The following is a 17,423-nucleotide window of genomic DNA, read 5'->3' on the forward strand; positions in this document are numbered from 1 at the left end:
AATGCTTGTCAGGAGTCTTTTTTAAAGTGCCCAGTGTGTGTGTTGGTTTCTGACTGTAGGTTCTAGGAGACAGGAGAATTGGCCCTGCTCTGATACCAGACATGAAAGCAGGTGACTCAACAGTGGGATGAACTCTCCACTAGACATGAATAATCTTTATGGGAATGCTCAGCCTTGTGTTCAAAATGCTGAAGAGATTTGGCTCGGTGCTAATTCTAGATTACCTCTTTTTGTAAATAAGGGCCATTCTTCCTAATGGAGGGCATGGGCTCTGTTAAAACTCTGAATGAATTCTGGCTTTCTCTTTGCTGCCACTGTGTGAATACAAAACCTAAGGTTAATCCTTTGATTAAAGGGCAGAAATGTGACTGTCCCATATTTCATCTGTTGCACATGAATATGCACAGGTTATTAAGGCATATTCCTGAAAGTGTAGCTTTTCAGTTGATAATTTAATATAAACAGACTTCAGTTTAGTTTTGTCTTTGGTCAGTTTTGGGGAATTAAATTGTTTATTCTCATGGCATTTTGAACACTAGGATTTTTAATGTTCAAAACTGTGATTATTGTCATTTTCTGGGCAATTGCTTGAACTGAGGTTATTTCAAGCTGAGATGTTCCTGTCATGCCCTCTGATCACTTCTTTTCTACTAAGCTTTAAAATTACTTAATGTTTCAATTAGGTGTTTAATGTGGATACCATTAGTATTTCCCTGGATTCATAGTGGTTTTCCACAGTTCTTTCAAGTCTGACTTTGGTCTCCGGTGCTAACCTATCAAGTGATCTGAAAATTCACAATGGTGTACTTTTGTTATTGTCTGCAAAGCTAAAGACCTTAAAATGATGGGTTCAGTGACCACTAAGTTCTTCTCCAGTTCTAGGCATATAATACCCACAGTATAATAGAGTGGAAAGAAGTCAGGAGGTAATATGACTTGCCAAAGACTTTGACCACAGATACTTGAGGCTTATCTAAGGTAAGTCTTCCCACATAGATATAAAACATGGTCATTTAGATTTGTTTGCTTCAATAAAATATGTACCATTCTTAGGGCTGATAATAATGAAAGCTAAAATAATGTGATTGAAAATCATGTAGTTTCTAGGTTATTAAGTCTTAGTTGCTCTGAGAGCTCCCCTCGGAAGAGTGGCGCTAAGCAGAATGTCTCTTCTGTGTTTTCACCAGGTGTCCCCTGCACTTACAAAAAGGAACCTGTTCGAATATCTAATGGGAATAGAATATGGACACTGATGTTCTCTCACTGTATCTCAAATAAGACTCCACTGGTCCTACTCCATGGTTTTGGAGGAGGTCTTGGACTCTGGGCCCTGAATTTTGGAGATCTATCCACTGATAGACCTGTCTATGCTTTTGACCTGTTGGGCTTTGGCCGAAGCAGTAGACCCAGGTTTGACAGCGATGCAGAAGAAGTGGAGAATCAGTTTGTGGAATCCATCGAAGAGTGGAGATGTGCCCTAGGATTGGACAAAATGATCTTGCTTGGGCACAACTTGGGCGGGTTCTTGGCTGCTGCTTACTCATTGAAGTATCCGTCAAGGTAAGTCAGCAACAGAGGAGAGGGTCACCACCAGCATCCAGGTGTTAGTCTGGTTCCCGTTCTTGGTGGTTATTGATGTCTGAGCTTTACAGGATAGGCATTGTCTTAAAAAGACCCTATAGACAAATTAAAAAGACCCTATAGACAAATAACCACACTGGTAGCCAGTCCATTAGCTAAGAGTGAAATCAGACTTTCCTATAACACATGCTACATGTTGATAATCTTGATAGAGGACTTTACATTTGTTATTCATAATTATATAAAAGCTAATGTATAATTTTTAAGCTATCAGTAAAAATTATCGTAGTATTACTAGTTTTACGATTACAATTAAACTTATAGATTCAGCAGAATTTTCATGGCTTTTTGCTAAATTATAATAAGTTATAATGGGAAATAGGTTAGATCTTGTGACTAAGCAAATCATATAAGCTCTAAAGTTTAGTTTCCTTCATAATGTAACTTCCATGGTTTTTTATTATATCACGTCTTAATCTTTTTCACTACAGAACTTTTTTTAAATGATTTTTTTTGTGATGTGTAGCTCCAGCCATCCTGGAACTCACTGTATACACTACACTGACCTTAAACTTGCAACTTCCCTCCTGCCTCTGTTCCTGAGTGATGAGATTTCAGGCTTGTCCCACCATGCCCCGCCAGAACCGTGTCAGTCCTTGAATTAATGAGAATTGCTTTAGACTCTTTTCTCCTGTTTATCTTTTATGCTCTTTCCTATTATTCATGCTGCTGCTCTGACAGGAAGTCATATTTGAGTGCAAAGAAAATAAAAGAAAAACTTAGCTTTTTTGAGCCTCCATTGTAAAGAAAAGAATGAATGCCAGCTCTTTGTGTTGCCTGTGTATTTTTCCATTGAACTAGTTTTTAAATCCAGAATTACTGAGGTCTTTGACATAGAGGACTGTGGGTAAAACATGGAATGCTGTTTCAGAGTGCTTGTACCCACCTGTGAGGCCACCATGCTGTGTAACTGCAGATGTGCGCTGCACAGCATTGGAGTGTGATGCTGCAGTTCTGTGGAGGCGGTTTCTTATGCAAATCTATTTTTCTCCACAGATTCAACACTTAAACTTCTTAGCTGATCTTCTTGGAGGGGGTCAACCAGAAGACCTATTCATTTTTTTTTTTTAATCTACATTTTCTTCTTTTAGTTGGCATTTTAAGGCTACTCTTTAGTTTTGGCTACACTTAGTGATAGAACCTTAACAACATTTGTGAGGAAAAGAGAAGGACATAGCTAAGACAACAGAGCGGTCTGTGGCAAGTGATCCTGGGTTTTTTTGGGGGGGGAGGGGGCTTTTGTTTTTTGTCAACTGGCATTAAGTGTATGTGGTGGTATCTCTGGAGATGTAGCATGAGGCTGTCAGACTGTGTCATTTAAGCCCTATATTGCCCTGGCATAGTAGCACATGCCTTTATCCCAACACTCAGGAGGCAGACGCAGGCGAATCTCTGAATTTGAGGCCATCCTGATCTACGTAGCAATTTCCAGGCTAGCCAGGGTTGCATAAGTGAAGACCCTGTTTTGAGAAAATAAACACCCTACTTGGTGTTTACTGCTATAGAACTGACCACTGATTAGCTCAGTTGATGGAATTTTTATTTTCAGTAGTGAAATTCTCTAAAGAAATAGAATGTGGTGAATGCTTTAAAACCATCTGTAAGAGATAATAACAACAAGCATCTAAGCAGAGCCAGCAATCCTCTTTTGAACTGACTACATTTTAGAAATTGAGTTTTAAATGTTTGCCTAATGCTGGAAATAAAGCTAAAACCCTGTGTCATGACCAAGAACCATTAAGCAGTGGTCATAGGTAGACATGAGAATGTGTGGAATAATGAGCATGTCTAAATCCCTGTGGTTACTACAAAAAGATTAAACTCTACCACTTTGAATAGTCAAGCTATATTCTATTATTTTATTATAATTTTCTCTTTTTTAAAAGCTGATATTTTTAACTACATAGAATTACAACTACATGGGTTAATTCCAAACTAATGGCATTCTGTGGATTTCTAGATACTTTGATCATGGCAACTACAAATGTAGCTGTTGTGGGGAGTCCTGTAATGAGTGGGGTTTCTAGCTGTGTGATTTCCTGTGCCACCTGGAATGTCTGACCTGAGCTAGAAAAACTTGTCTGTGGCCCACCACAGCTTCTCTGGTACAGTCAGGAGTCAGTACCAAGTAAGCAAGAAGGCAGCTGACTACTCTCAATACCTCTTGATATGAATAGCCTTTTTATTCTTATCCTGTGAGATTCAGAAAGATGAGGTATGGGGACAGGAATCAGAAAGATGAGGGGCCAGGATGGGGTGGAGGGAGGGAAAAGGGGACCTGGATAGCATAGAGGTGGGGATTCTCTTCCTTTCTCACACACACATTCTTTCTTTCTTTACCTTTTTAGGTCTGACAAATGTAGGGTTTTTTTGTTTTGTTTTTTTTTGTTTTAGAAAATTAAGTAAAAGGCAGCTCTTTAATTTATTTCTGTTCTTTGCATTTTCTAACTGTGAAAAGTAGCACTTCTTTCATGGGGCTGAGTGACCCAATCCTGCCTGTTTCCACCCTTGTCTTTTATGGGTAGTCCCCAGTCTTCCTTTATTTTTATAGGACAGTTAGAAAAGAGTGAAAATGCCTAGTTTGATGTGCCTGCTTAAATAGGATTCTTGGGGCTAGAGAGATGGCTCTTGCAGAGGACCTGGATTCAATTCCCAGCACTCACTGGCAGCTAGCAACCATCTGTAACTCCAGTTCCAGGGGATCCGACACTCTCCTCTGACCTCTGTGGACATTGCACAACATGGGTACATTTATGTACATGCAGGCAATACACTCATACACAAAAATAAAAATAATATATATATTTTAAAAAAGATTCTTAAAACTGATTGGTTTCTGCTAAGTTTTGGTTTCATTGGGTCAGTATAAGTGGCTCATTTTTATGAGCAACAAAGTGCCTCTGTCCATCAAAGCCACTTTATAGCCTTTGTGGTGTGAAACCTCCCCTGCCCCATTCTTCAAGTTTATTAAAAACTGTATTAAGCATTGGGGCACTTTATGAAGAAGTATCTGTATGTTTCCTCCATATTGGTGGAAATAATTGATGATGAATGAACACTGTAATATTAGATTCCTGGAGATTGGTTGTTTAAGCAGTGTTTAGTGACTTTGTGTTTTGAATCATTTTAATTCCTTTTCTTTATAAGGAATATTTCTGAAGAGGCAAGCTAAATCTCTGTTCATGCTATAAATTTTGGTGACCGTTTTAAGCCACATCCATATTTTTACAACAAATGGTATTAATCATACTCTAATTAAAGGAATGCCCCTATGCTTTTGTCATGCCCTCTGTTTGTTGGTCTGTTGGGCATGTGCCACCCAAAAACATCAGTTCAGAACTCAGTGCTCTTATTACAGTGTGATAATTGGAGATGCCACCTGTTGTTTCAGTAATAGATTAATATGCTCAGTCACAAACAGTAGGGTCACTTGCTGCCTAAGAAGTATTAGTCTACCATCCAATAAGGCCTATTCCATAATAAAGAGTAAAGCTAACCAGTGGTAGTAGCCCAGACACTGCCACCTTTCAGCTATGTACTCATTTTTCTTTCCCTTGCCAAGAAATGCCTATGTTAGGGATATTTGCTACAGATTAAAGAAAAAGACATGATAGAAACTTAACTTGAAAAGAGATATGTATTGTGGCACAAACATGCAGTTCCAGCACTTGGGAGACAGAGGCAGGAAGATCAAGAGGTGGAGGCTGCTCTGGCATACATAGTGAGATCCTGTCTCAAAAAAAGAATAAAGATAGAAAGTGACTAGCAAAGAGATCCAATCCCAAATTATAATAGAGTAGGTTACAACCAGTCTTCACTGATAACAGATTTTCAGATAATGTTATCTTGTCTTCCTACTGCCCTTGCCTGACCGCTTCCTGTGGTGTAGACCTATGCTGGACCATTTTCTGACTGTTCTTGAGAAGAAAAGCTGTTTTGCACTTGACCTGGAGCTGGAGGTACTTAGGTCTTCTCCAGGTCTTCCGCAGCTCCACAGTGGTATGGGGCCAATAGGAAATGCCTGGGGCTAACTTCAGTTTGAGAGCACCACCTTTGTGCAGGACTAAAATCCTTATTGGCTTCCTTGTTCCTTTCCTTGTCCCATAAGAAGGTCTTGTAGATTACCTGGTACATTTCAATTCTGGGACTTACTGTTCTTGTTGCGTTATTCTAGGTGGTGGCTTACTGAATCTTAGGAAAGTCAACTTTATATAGTCAGTTGCTCATTAGATTGAACAAAATCTTACCCTAATGTGTTGGTGCAGATGTTATCCATTGCTTTGCCCTTAAAGGGATAACTTGTTTATCAGCTTCAGACTCAAGACAGACTCTAATGACTACCTTTGAGAAGAATGCCTTTTTGTTTCAAAACTGTTGGGCTGTCCTCTTAGTCCGGCTCTGCTGGTTTTGTTTTTCCTGTAGTTTAAATCACCCTAATTTTTGAGAAAGATGTCTGACAGAATGAGTCAGGTATGCTGTCTTCTTGGACCCATTCTTTATACTATGTGAACTAGCAATTCTGTCAGGGTGGGTATGGTGGCTCATGCCTATAATTCTAGCACTGAGGAGGCCGAGAGGCAGGAGGATCACCTAAATTCCAGACTACATAGTGAGACCCTGTCTCAAAAACAAACACAGTGTGCCCTCTGTGGAATGAGCTCTGTTGTGCTAATTCACCTTCACTGGATACTTAGCATGGTAACACCATCCTCTGTGCTTTTCATGATCTGCAGTATTCAGAAGACTTAGAGTGCAAAAGAAGGATGTTACTTTGTAAGATCTTCTCCATGTAGTTAAAACAGATGATCTGTAACTACAGTTTAAGTGTCGAAGGCTTTAAAAAAGTTGTTTTCAAACATTCCTTTACTATAACATTTTATTTAAAAACATACTGACTTTTGACCCTCTGGATTGTATTACCCATTGGTGAGTGGTGACTTGTGAAGTTAATAACAAGCCAACAGTGATATCCCAGTGCCATTTGGGGGACCACAGTGATCCATGCTGAGTCAACTCTGGTGCTTATTCTGAGATGATGCCTGGAACATTTGTGTATTGTTACCGAGGAGGACCAAAAGCAGGCATGGAATTACTTGCCGAACATCTGCTTTGTGCCGTGCTAGGTTCTGAAGGCAGGACTGAACAGTCCTCAGAGCGCCTTACTACCTTTCAGAAACAAATAAAAGACATTATTCACCCTAGTTATATGCCCTGAGTAATTTATTAAGCTGATACTTTCCATAGGGATGGTATTTTGAAGATTATGTTTAGCAAGGCAAGCAAAAACAAAACACTCACCTTAGAGCAGGATAAGATTTGCCTCCCTCAACTGCAGTGGAGCATATTTAAGTAAAGACTCAATTTCTGGGCTGGAAAGATGGCTCAGTGTTTAAGAGAACTGGCTGTTCTTACAGGGACCAGGTTTGATTCCCAGCACCCACATGGCAACTAACAACTATCCATAACTCCAGTTCTGGGGAATTCAGCGCCTTCTGATCTCTACAGGTTTTTCACGACATGGGTACACTTACACACATGTAGGTAAAATGCTCATACACATAAAAATAATACAATTTTTTTAAAGATTTGATATCTTTCTTTAGGAGGTAAGTCAATAATGAGTATTCCTAGCTGTTTCCTACTGTGAAGTTTTGGTGCTTTCAGTAAGGTGGCTATTTCATTAATTCCACTCCTACCTCTCATGTGTCACTCCTGCTCTCTGGTAAGAGAGTTCTTACAAAAGATTTATTTCCAAGGTCTTTCTCATACACTATTAGAAAATAATTAAACTTTCAGTCTTGAAAACATGTTAAGTATAAAGAGCTCTCATCTGGCATGTACCTCCCCTCAAATTTATGGGTTTTTTTTTTAACTTTCTAAAAATTTTTTTATTATTTTTATTTTATGTGTATGTGTGTATTGCCTGCATGTAGGTAAGTGCACCCATGTCATGCAGTGCCCACATTGGTCAGAAGAGGCTGTTGGATCCCCTAGGACTGGAGTTATGGACAGTTGTTAGCTGCTGTGTGGGTGCTGGAATTCAATCCCAGGTCTTCTGCAAGAACTACCAGTGTTCTTAACCACTGAGCCATCTCTATAGCCCCAAATTTATGGTTTTATGTAATGGATTTCCTCAGTGCTGTGACATAGAGAGGATGGTATTAGAACTGGCTCTGGGGTGGTAAGCTAAACTTCACCTTTCTGTTGCTTAGGATATGATTAGGAAAGCCTGCCAGTGACTTGTTGGCACCTGTTAGCATACTGAATGGGGCTTAGCCCTATTCTACATTGATTAGCATTGCATGATGTGGGTCTACCATGTGTCTCAGCTTCTTTCCATCTTTGATGAGAGATGTGCTAAGTATTCTCCATGGGCCTTAGCTCTGTGCTCTGGGGTTGTGTTCTAGCACTTTCTATCAGAAAAAAATTCAAGCAGAGTAAGAAACTATAAACTCATGCTTACATGTGCTGGCAAAAACAATAAAACAGATTTTTATATAAGGAGTAATACCATCGGGACAGTTTTCAATTTCTTTTGTTTGAGTTGTAACTTGAGAAAGGGATGTTAGAATCGTCAGCTCATTCTTGGGAAACTTTGCCTAGCTTGTGATGGCTGTTTTGGTTACAGTTGAACATTCTCTTGTCAAGGGGACCTTTGTGCTTTGATTAAAATCTTTGTTATATATAAAATAATTCCACAAGTCACATGGTAGTAATTTCCATTTCTGATTTTCCTTTATTAGGATAAGTTTTACAAGATAGAAAATTAAAACTAGTAAGAAGAAATTTGGGAGTGGATCAGGAACAGAATGTAAGGCCAGTGGTGTTATGGGTCAGGTAGAAGGACATGTTCCTTTTTATCAAACTAGGCTGGCCCAGGTTACATTATTGTCATGTTTGTGGAAAAGTTTGTTCAAGGTCTTTTGAATCCTCTTTAAGTTATAACTTCTTAAATTTTAATGTGATAGATTTGTATGAGAGATGAATTGTTGTTGGTATCTGAGGCTGCTTTATGAAGTGTGATTCTGATTTCTAATCATTTCTGCATTTTCAACCTTGAGACACATAGAACCGTGAGATGTTTCTGAGTGGTCAGTGATTGATGTTACCTACCAGAGGGCCCTTGCCTCCTCTCTTCCCCTCTCCTTTTTCTTTTCTTTTTGAAAAATATAGTTATAAGTTCTACATTTGTGTATCTTGTGACCCAAATTTCTATATGAATAATATACCATGTACCTCTCAAATCCTTCCAAGTCTCAAGAGTTGACACATGAAAATACATGGCATAACCTGATTAACAGTCTTCTCTTTAAACATGGACATTTTCGAAGATGGTTCATTCTACCTTTAGTTCGTTGTTAGTTCTTTATAGTTTTAGGGTAAACTTACCAAATAAACTTAAATCTGTTCTTTCCTCAACAGGGTTAGTCATCTCATTTTAGTGGAACCTTGGGGTTTTCCTGAGCGCCCAGACCTTGCTGATCAAGAGAGACCAATTCCAGTTTGGATTAGAGCCCTGGGAGCAGCACTGACTCCCTTTAACCCCTTGGCTGGCCTTAGGATTGCAGGACCTTTTGGTGAGTGTTTATTCCTAGGAAAATATAATGTGGATGAGCAGAAGAGGAGTATACAGGCTCCTTCCCTTAGAACAAGGTCATATCCCGAAACAGCCATCGACAGCTGACAGTTCCTACTGAGCGTCCTGGAGTAGCGGTAGCATAGTACATTGTAGAGCCCTTGTGCTTACATGGCTGTTCAAGAGCTGTGGACCACTGTCACTGCCCAGCATCACAAGAGTTTTGTTCCACATGTCAAAATTCAAAATATGATATCTACTGCATACTTCTTGCATCCCTACCATAGTCTGTGTTTACCAATCACCATTGTTAGTCAAAGTTATAAGAAACCTGAGACCTTACCTTTTTGGGTCCCCCTTTAAAAAAAAATGTTTTAGTGGGGCTGGAGAGATGGCTCAGCTGTTGGGAGTGCTGACTGCTCTTGCAGAGGACCCGGGTTTGATTCCCAGCACCCACATGGCAGCTGCAAACCGTCCTTAACTCCAGTTCTACGGGAATCCAAAGCCCCCTTCTGACCTCTACGGCATTGCACAACACGGGTGTACTCGCATGCAGGCAATACACTCATACACATAAAATAAAAATAATAAAATATTTTTTAAAATGTTTTAGTGTATATATATATGAATGTTTCGCTTGTATGTATCTAAGTGTACCCAAGTCATGCAATGCTCATGGGAGGCCAGAAAAGTGCATCAGATCTTCTGAAACTGGAGTTATGGATGGCTGTTAGCTGCTTTGTGGGTTCTGGGAACCAAACCTGGGTCCTCTGTAAGAGCAGCCCATACACTTAACCTCTGAACTGTCTGTCCCTCCATCTCAAAGCAAGCCCCCCGACCCCAATCTGATCCTCCTTTAAGTGTCAGGCCAAGCCTTTTCCTTAAGAGGGAATCTTTATACTGTAAACATGACAAATAATTAGCAAAGCAGAGAAAGTGAGAAATGCTGAAGATAAATAAGGTAAGCAGTCTCCAGTATTCTGGAAAAAGCTGAGCCACCAATGTCTCTTGAGAGGTCTGTTTGCTAGCCTAGAACACGGAGAGAAGTGTGGCACGTTGACCACAGGTGATCCTTTAAGAGTGCCTGGGTAATGAATGATAGACAGTGACAGATCACAGAACCTTGACTGACTCACAGTGGAGCTGGCAGGAAACAACACACTCAGATTTTTTCTTTTCTCTTTAATGTCATTGTGATAGGAAGACAGAGTCATCCTTCCATAAAGAGTTTGGGGACTCCTGATCATTTATTGTTGGTCATATTTTGAGGTGTCTTTATTTAGTCTTTGGCTCTCAGCTCCCATGTCTCAGCCCACAGCCATGGTATTTGCTTCCCGCATTGCCAGTGTAGTATAATTATAGAGGGAGAAGGAATATAAGTTAATAAGTTAATTTTATGTATAGGCTGCCCTATTCACTGACTATACTTAAAGAATTTATTCTTCTACAAAAACAAGTCTTAGGACACTAATCTACATATATTTGAATTTCTAAAGCACACTTGGAAGTCAGTGTAGAAGACCCTTAAATTGTTTGGGGTTCTTTTTGTTGTTTGGTTGGTTGGTTGGTTTTCTTTTTTTTTTTTTCAATTTTTTGAGACAAAGTCTCACTGTGTATCTCTGGCTAGCCTCAAACTCGCTGTGTAGACCAGGCTAGCATCAAACTCACAATAACCTGCCTCTGCCTCTTGAGTGCTGGAATTAAAGGTCTGTGCCACCACACCTGGCACCCTTTAATTTTTATTTTAATCTGTTCTCAGGGAAGTTGAGTACAGCTTTCAGGTTGTATTCTTTTTTCCACCTAAAATACATATTTGAAGGGCTGGGAATATAGCTCAATGCTAAAGTGCTTGCCTAACATGTGTGAGGCCCTAAGTTCAATTCCCAGTACTGAGTGTGTGTATATGTGTGTGTGTGTGTGTGTGTGTGTGTGTGTGTGTGTGTGTGTGTATATACATAGCACTTATTGTGTGAATAAACACTAAAACTAACAATAATTTTTAGTCTGTAAGTTAATAATAACTTACAAGATCTGTGTTTTTGTTTCCTGTCAAATAGGTTTAAGCCTAGTGCAGCGTTTAAGGCCTGATTTCAAACGGAAGTACTCTTCAATGTTTGAAGATGACACTGTGACAGAGTACATTTACCACTGTAATGTACAGACCCCAAGGTAAGGTTTATAATTCTAAATCTACTGCATTTTCCTTAAAACTTCTTTTTGTATATGTATTTATTGGTAGTTAAAAAAAATTTAAGAAGACCAATGTCTACTCCTTAATTTAATTATCTGTTCCTGGAGCATCCACTGTGTAAGACATGGCTGATTCTGATGGAGCATTTTTTAATATCTCTACATCAGTATGAGAAATACAGTTTCAATGGGTGAGGACTGAGTGAGGGCTGGGTGGGGCAGTGGGCTGCCCATCTGCCAGAACTGTAGAACTAGAGATGGGGAGAGCATACAAGCAAGTGCAGAGCAACCAGGGGGAGCACTGAACGTAAGTTCTTTCAAAATACAAGTTTTGAATATTGGGTACTAGTACTGCATGATACTACCTGGTACTGCAACGTTCTAGTAGAAAAAGTCTGAAAGCAGTGGGGCTCTGGAAGAATAAGGCCCTGGAATTTCTAGGAGGAGCTTCAAGAATGGAGTACAAAGATAGGAGCCGCAGTTCTTTTGGTTTGTAGTATACCAGAATCATTAGGGGAGCTCGGTAAAGATGTGCTCCCACTGGGCATGGTGGCACAGGCCTGTAATCCCAGCACTTGGGAGGTCAACAAAAGGTCACCCTTGGCTACATAGGGAGTTTGAGGCCAGCCTATCTCAAAGAAGCAAGAAAATAAACAAAGTGACTCCTAAGCCTGTTTTAAGGCCCTGACTTGGCAGTTTGGAGTACACTTTAAAACACTGCAGTGCTGCCCCATTCTGAGACTGAGATGGAGCAAGACCAAGAGACTAGGTGCAGACAAAGCTTCCTTCTGGATTTTTTTTTCCCTCTTTCACATTTGACAGAAAATGAGTTCATCTGCTTTATTAAACAGATCGAGCCCATGGAAGCTATTGGTAGGTGGAGCTATAGTGTCAGTCTGCTCTGTAAAGGTTCTCTACGTCTGTAGAGGTTCTCTGCCAAGAGTGGAGGAGCTAAAGGTTATGATCCTGCAGAGACTGGGGCTTTGTGATTGACCTGTCAGATCTGGTGGGTTCCATCTATATCTGCACTGACTTGTTCACCAGTCTCTGGGGGCTTCTGCAAAAGCATCATCACTCCCAGCTTCAGCTTCATATTGTGGATTAGAAGAAAACTTTTGAGTCTCCTTTTATCCAGCAGCCTTGTTTAATAGCAGTAATGTGTAGATTTCTCCCTTATACTGTCTAGTAAATTGTTTTCTATATAAACTGAGATTTTTCTTCAATGCTGGGGAAGCTAAATATGGATGTGTTTTAACAGAAGTGAGAGTGCAGTGAGGACTCATTCCCAAAGTCATGCAGTAGCTTTTCTCCTTCCCTCTAAAGTGGTGAGACAGCATTCAAGAACATGACGATTCCATATGGATGGGCAAAACGGCCAATGCTGCAGCGGATTGGTGGCTTGCATCCTGACATTCCGGTTTCAGTGATCTTTGGTGCCCGGTCCTGCATAGATGGCAATTCTGGTACCAGCATCCAGTCATTGCGACCACATTCTTATGTGAAGACAATAGTAAGTGTGCAGCTGGTTCTGGTCTTCATTTGTAGATGAAGTCTGTTGCATCACCTCCCTTGAGTTTCTAGTGATGCTTATGATTTCATATCTGGGCTCTATGCATAGCCTCTGTCAGAAACCCAGTGTCACCTGATGTAGGCAGGGTTTGAGCTGTGAAAGCCTTCATGTTCCTGTAGTAAGTCATCATTCTGCAGGCCCTTCCCAGTCTCTGGAGCGATTGAAAGACCAGTCCTGTCTTAGCTAGGCTTCATCCCCACCTCCTAGGGCAGGCACACACTCCATTCTGTTTTTTTATTGGCTCCTGTATTAACCCATTAGTTTGAAGTACATTTGTGTTGCCTCTTACAAAATAGGATTTTTTAAGATTTAGTAACCCAGGTGTGGTAGCACACTCCTGTAACCCCAAGCAGAGGCAGGTAGAGCTCTGTGAGATCAGGGCCAGCCTGGTCTATATAGTGAGGGCCAGCTGGGGCTCCAGGGAGACCCCCCAAAAAAAAATTCAGTAGATTTTTCCTGTTTATTCTCAAGTCTTTTTGCTAGAAATCCTCAGTGGTCACTACAAATGAGTCTTGCTTATTTTATCTTTTTAAAGAGTGCTGTGGCTCTTGATTGTGAACATTGTTGCTTAGCTACTGCTGTTTTAGTAATGTTTTCACTCACTGACCACCGTGGCTTTTGCTTTCCCAGGCTATCCTTGGGGCAGGGCATTATGTATATGCAGATCAACCAGAAGAGTTCAATCAGAAAGTCAAGGAGATCTGCCACACAGTGGACTGAGCATACCAAAGCTGTTGCAGGAACACCTGATGACTGATACCATTCTTCAGCAGTGTTCCACAGTCACAACAGAGAGCAAGGAATATGACCCAAGAACCAGGCATCTCCTGGACTGGACTCTGCACAGTTTTCTTACGAAGTCACTTGCACATTTAAACCAGTTAGTGCCTTCTAGAAGAATGGCTTTCCTTTCTCCTACACAAAATCGAAATAAACAAGAGTCTTCCAATTTAATAGCCTTAAATAAAAGGTTATTGTCCCTTTGGTGTACCAAAAAATTGTAATTTTTTAACTGAGACTTTTTTTTTCATTTTTACCTAACTTTGCTCGTTGGGTGCTTCTCATATTGTAGTCTATATTGCCAATTTAAAGAAATGGTTTCCAGGTCTGTTGTGTTATATGTTGTGAAGGTGCATTTTATTTTCTTTGCATATATTACCATATCTAATAATTAATATGGCTAATTCAAATCCAATGTATTTTTATATAAAAATTTGTTGGTTTAGAACACTTCATTTTTGGAATGATGTAAAAAGATAGGCTTTGATTAAAAAGGATGGAAGTCAATTACTAGCATGAATTCTTCTGGTTTTCATGTTTATATTTAAGGCTGCAAAGCCATTTCACATCTAGAATGTGCTCCATCGTGACATACAGTCTGCAGCAACACAGATGATCTATGTGTGATTTAGTTCTGTGCTTCTAAGGAAACATGTTATGAACACTTTTGTGATTCAAGTACTGAGAAGCCTTAACCAAAAATCTGTCCCCTTTCCTTCCCATTAATGCTATCCTTTTCCAAGAACTGGGATGCAGCAAATGGAACAGATTTCCTCCGTAACAGGATATTAAGACTGTTGCCTTCCAGTAAGCCAAGTCATACTGCGTTTTCATGAATGGCTAACTCACATGGTGCTAAAAATGGATTACATTTTTACCACTAAAATTTAAAAATGGGTGGTGCTGTTATATCTCATGGCACTGGAAATGAGCTAGCACGTTTATTTTTTAATTGAATATTGTTTTAAGTAATTTACATACTTGAAGTTATATTATAAAAATTTTATAATGTTGAGTCAACTGTTTGACAGTAGCCACTATGGAGTTTATTGTTTTCTCACAGTTTTAAAATGAGGGAAACTTTGAGACTGTGAAAAGGCCCCATGTAGCAACTGGCTAAGAAAGCTTGGGCTACAGAAAGCAGATAAGATTGTTACCAATACTGCCTGTCCAGGAGAAAGGTGGGTCATGTGAATAAAGACTGAACCAGAGCAAATCATGGTTGGGTTATTGCACTTTTAGTGGTTAGTTAGGACATTTGTTGGAAAATATAAGATGATGTCACTTTTGATTAACTGCTGGAAAGATTATTCTCTTTTCAACATCCTTACCTACAAAAGAATGTGTTAATTGCACTGAAGCATGGTGGGAGATCAGCTTCCCAGTGGCCCTTTGTCTAACTCCAAATGAACTAGGTTTTAGTGCAAGCAGCCAACAACATGAGAACTGAGAAATGTTTCCTTTTTCTACCTTGAGAATAAAGTAAGCTTTACCTTGTAGTTAGCATCTTCGGTAGCCAATTTCAAACTTGAAAGGCACAGAATTTGGGCAGTATTTTTTGTTTGGTACTTAGCTATCTTTCTTAGTTGTCCTTTGCTAGTTGAATGAGCAAGGTCCTGCACAGAGAATGGATACAACCAAGTATCAAGTAAAACTGAAACTGACTTTCCTAATACTGACTTCTTCTACTACTGACTTTGCTTTATTTGAAAAATGTCATGATTCTTCTTAAAAATTAATTTTTCCTTTGTGTATGTAATTTTATAAAAATATTAAAAAACCCAAGAATTTTTGAGATGTACATACAGTGGTTGCTAAATATTTTTTCTTTCTAAAAAAGACTATTACTATTTGATCTTTGCTAAACTATTTGTACCTTAGGCTTATTCTGTAGAATAAATGTGGCTGTGGTCACAGCAGCTGGGCAGCTGTATGTTTTCTTGAGACTTTAGCATGGACCCATCTGTTAGAACAGCTATTACAGGACTGTGATCCATGAGTGTCCTGTGGACACGTGTGGTGCTGAGGGATGGCTGCTCCGTGCTGTGCAGTGTTGTAGCTGAGGAGATGTGCACAGTTCACCTGTGTCCATGCAGTTCCTTAAAATTATTCCTCTTTTAAAATCCATTTTTCAGCCGGGCATGGTGGCACACGCCTTTAATCCCAGCACTTGGGAGGCAGAGGCAGACAGATCTAGGCCAGCCTTGCCTACATAATGAATTCCAGGCCAGCTGGGGCTGCAGGGAGACCCTGTCTCAAAAAGACAAAAAAAAAAAAGCCTTATCAGATTCCAACACAGTTTTTCCTTTACCAAGCTTTAGAATGAAGAACCCTGGGCAGGGGCGTGGAGAAAAGGAAGACTTTGATTTTTATAATGTCTATAAACAGCAAGTCTAGAATTCAGTATTTGATTAAAAAAATCTCATTGGTGGAGGAAAGCACTTAAAATTGTAAAAGTGTGGATAATCATGAAAAAATTAAAGCAATCCATTTCTCCGGTATATAAGGGTAACATTTGAGGGGATCAAAACCTCTAACGTATTTAAAAGTCCGGAACCTTGGGAATGGAGAGATGGTTCAGGGGTTAAAAGCACTGACTGCTCTTGCAGAGGATCTGGGTTCAATTCCCAGTACCCACATGATGGCTATGAACCATCTTTAACTCCAGTTCCGGGGGAATCTGACCCTCTTCTGATCTCCATGGCATTGCACTACACGGGTGCACTCATGCAGGCAATGCACTTACATACAATAAATAATTTTTTAAAAATTCTGGAACCAAATGCAATTGATTAAATTATAGCACAGTCATTGTGTTAATTACTCTAGTCATTTGGGGGACAAGATTCCTGACAGAAGCAGCTCGGGGGAAGGAACATATTACCAGTTTCCTGGCAGCCCAGGTGTGGCTATATTCATGGTAGTGGGAGTGGCAGGCTGCTTGTTCATATCTTACCAGCCAACCAAAAAGCAGAATTCTCAGGCAGGAATTGGGCCTGGCTCTCAACCTTTAGTCTTGGCTCTATACTTGTCAGCCTAGGCCCCATGTCCAACAGGCCCCATAACCTCCCAGAATAACTACCACTACCATCTTTGGACCCAGTGTTCAAACACAAGCTTGGGGCGGGGGGCTGCATTTCACATCCAAACCATAGCAGCCTTATGCTGGATTACTATACCTTACAAATGAGGCCAATCTATAAGTGGCTATATGGAAAACTTCCAAAATACCTAATTAAAAAAACCCCAACAAAATGCATACTATTTCATATATATGTATGTATATATATGCACATGTTAATATATACATGTGAATGTCTGGATTTTCTTAAAGATAGACCAAACACATGTATGTGTATGTGTACTTTTTTTGGAAGATAAATGTGTGCTTGAGTTTGCTAACTGTGGTTAGCCCTGAAGAGTAATACTTCTGTTCATATATAAGACTTTGGAGCCTTGTTCATTGTGTTTTAATAAAAACCACGTAAAATGTAGGACAAAGGTCACTATAAAATAGCTAAATGATCTTACTGGCTTTGCTTCGGTGTGGGTATATAGATCCAAATTGAGGTGGAGGGACAAGTATATGCAAGGCTATAAATCTCAATAAGCCTGTTATTAAAATGAGCTGTAAAGTCATAACTTAGAAATGCCCCAACAAAAACT

General features: G+C 39.8%; 1 protein-coding gene across 3 annotated transcripts in view; it reads left to right on the forward strand.

Annotated features, from left to right (window-relative positions):
• Abhd5 (abhydrolase domain containing 5) overlaps positions 1 to 15,676 on the forward strand; it is a 29,344-nt gene extending 13,668 nt beyond the window's left edge. For 2 of the 3 annotated variants that reach the window (XM_008849485.3, XM_029554272.1), the window contains 5 exons: positions 1,188 to 1,560; positions 9,064 to 9,218; positions 11,275 to 11,386; positions 12,731 to 12,917; positions 13,608 to 15,676. In XM_008849485.3, coding sequence (XP_008847707.1) covers positions 1,188 to 1,560; positions 9,064 to 9,218; positions 11,275 to 11,386; positions 12,731 to 12,917; positions 13,608 to 13,697 — 917 coding nt within the window. In that variant the 3' untranslated portion in view covers positions 13,698 to 15,676. Of the gene's footprint in view, positions 1 to 876; positions 979 to 1,187; positions 1,561 to 9,063; positions 9,219 to 11,274; positions 11,387 to 12,730; positions 12,918 to 13,607 lie in introns of all 3 variants that reach the window. The other variant, XM_029554271.1, reaches the window with a different exon arrangement.
• Positions 15,677 to 17,423: the final 1,747 nt, after the last annotated feature.

The sequence above is a fragment of the Nannospalax galili genome, unplaced genomic scaffold, assembly GCF_000622305.1.
Source record: "Nannospalax galili isolate Female #2095 unplaced genomic scaffold, S.galili_v1.0 scaffold443, whole genome shotgun sequence".
NCBI classification, from domain to species: Eukaryota; Metazoa; Chordata; class Mammalia; order Rodentia; family Spalacidae; genus Nannospalax; species Nannospalax galili.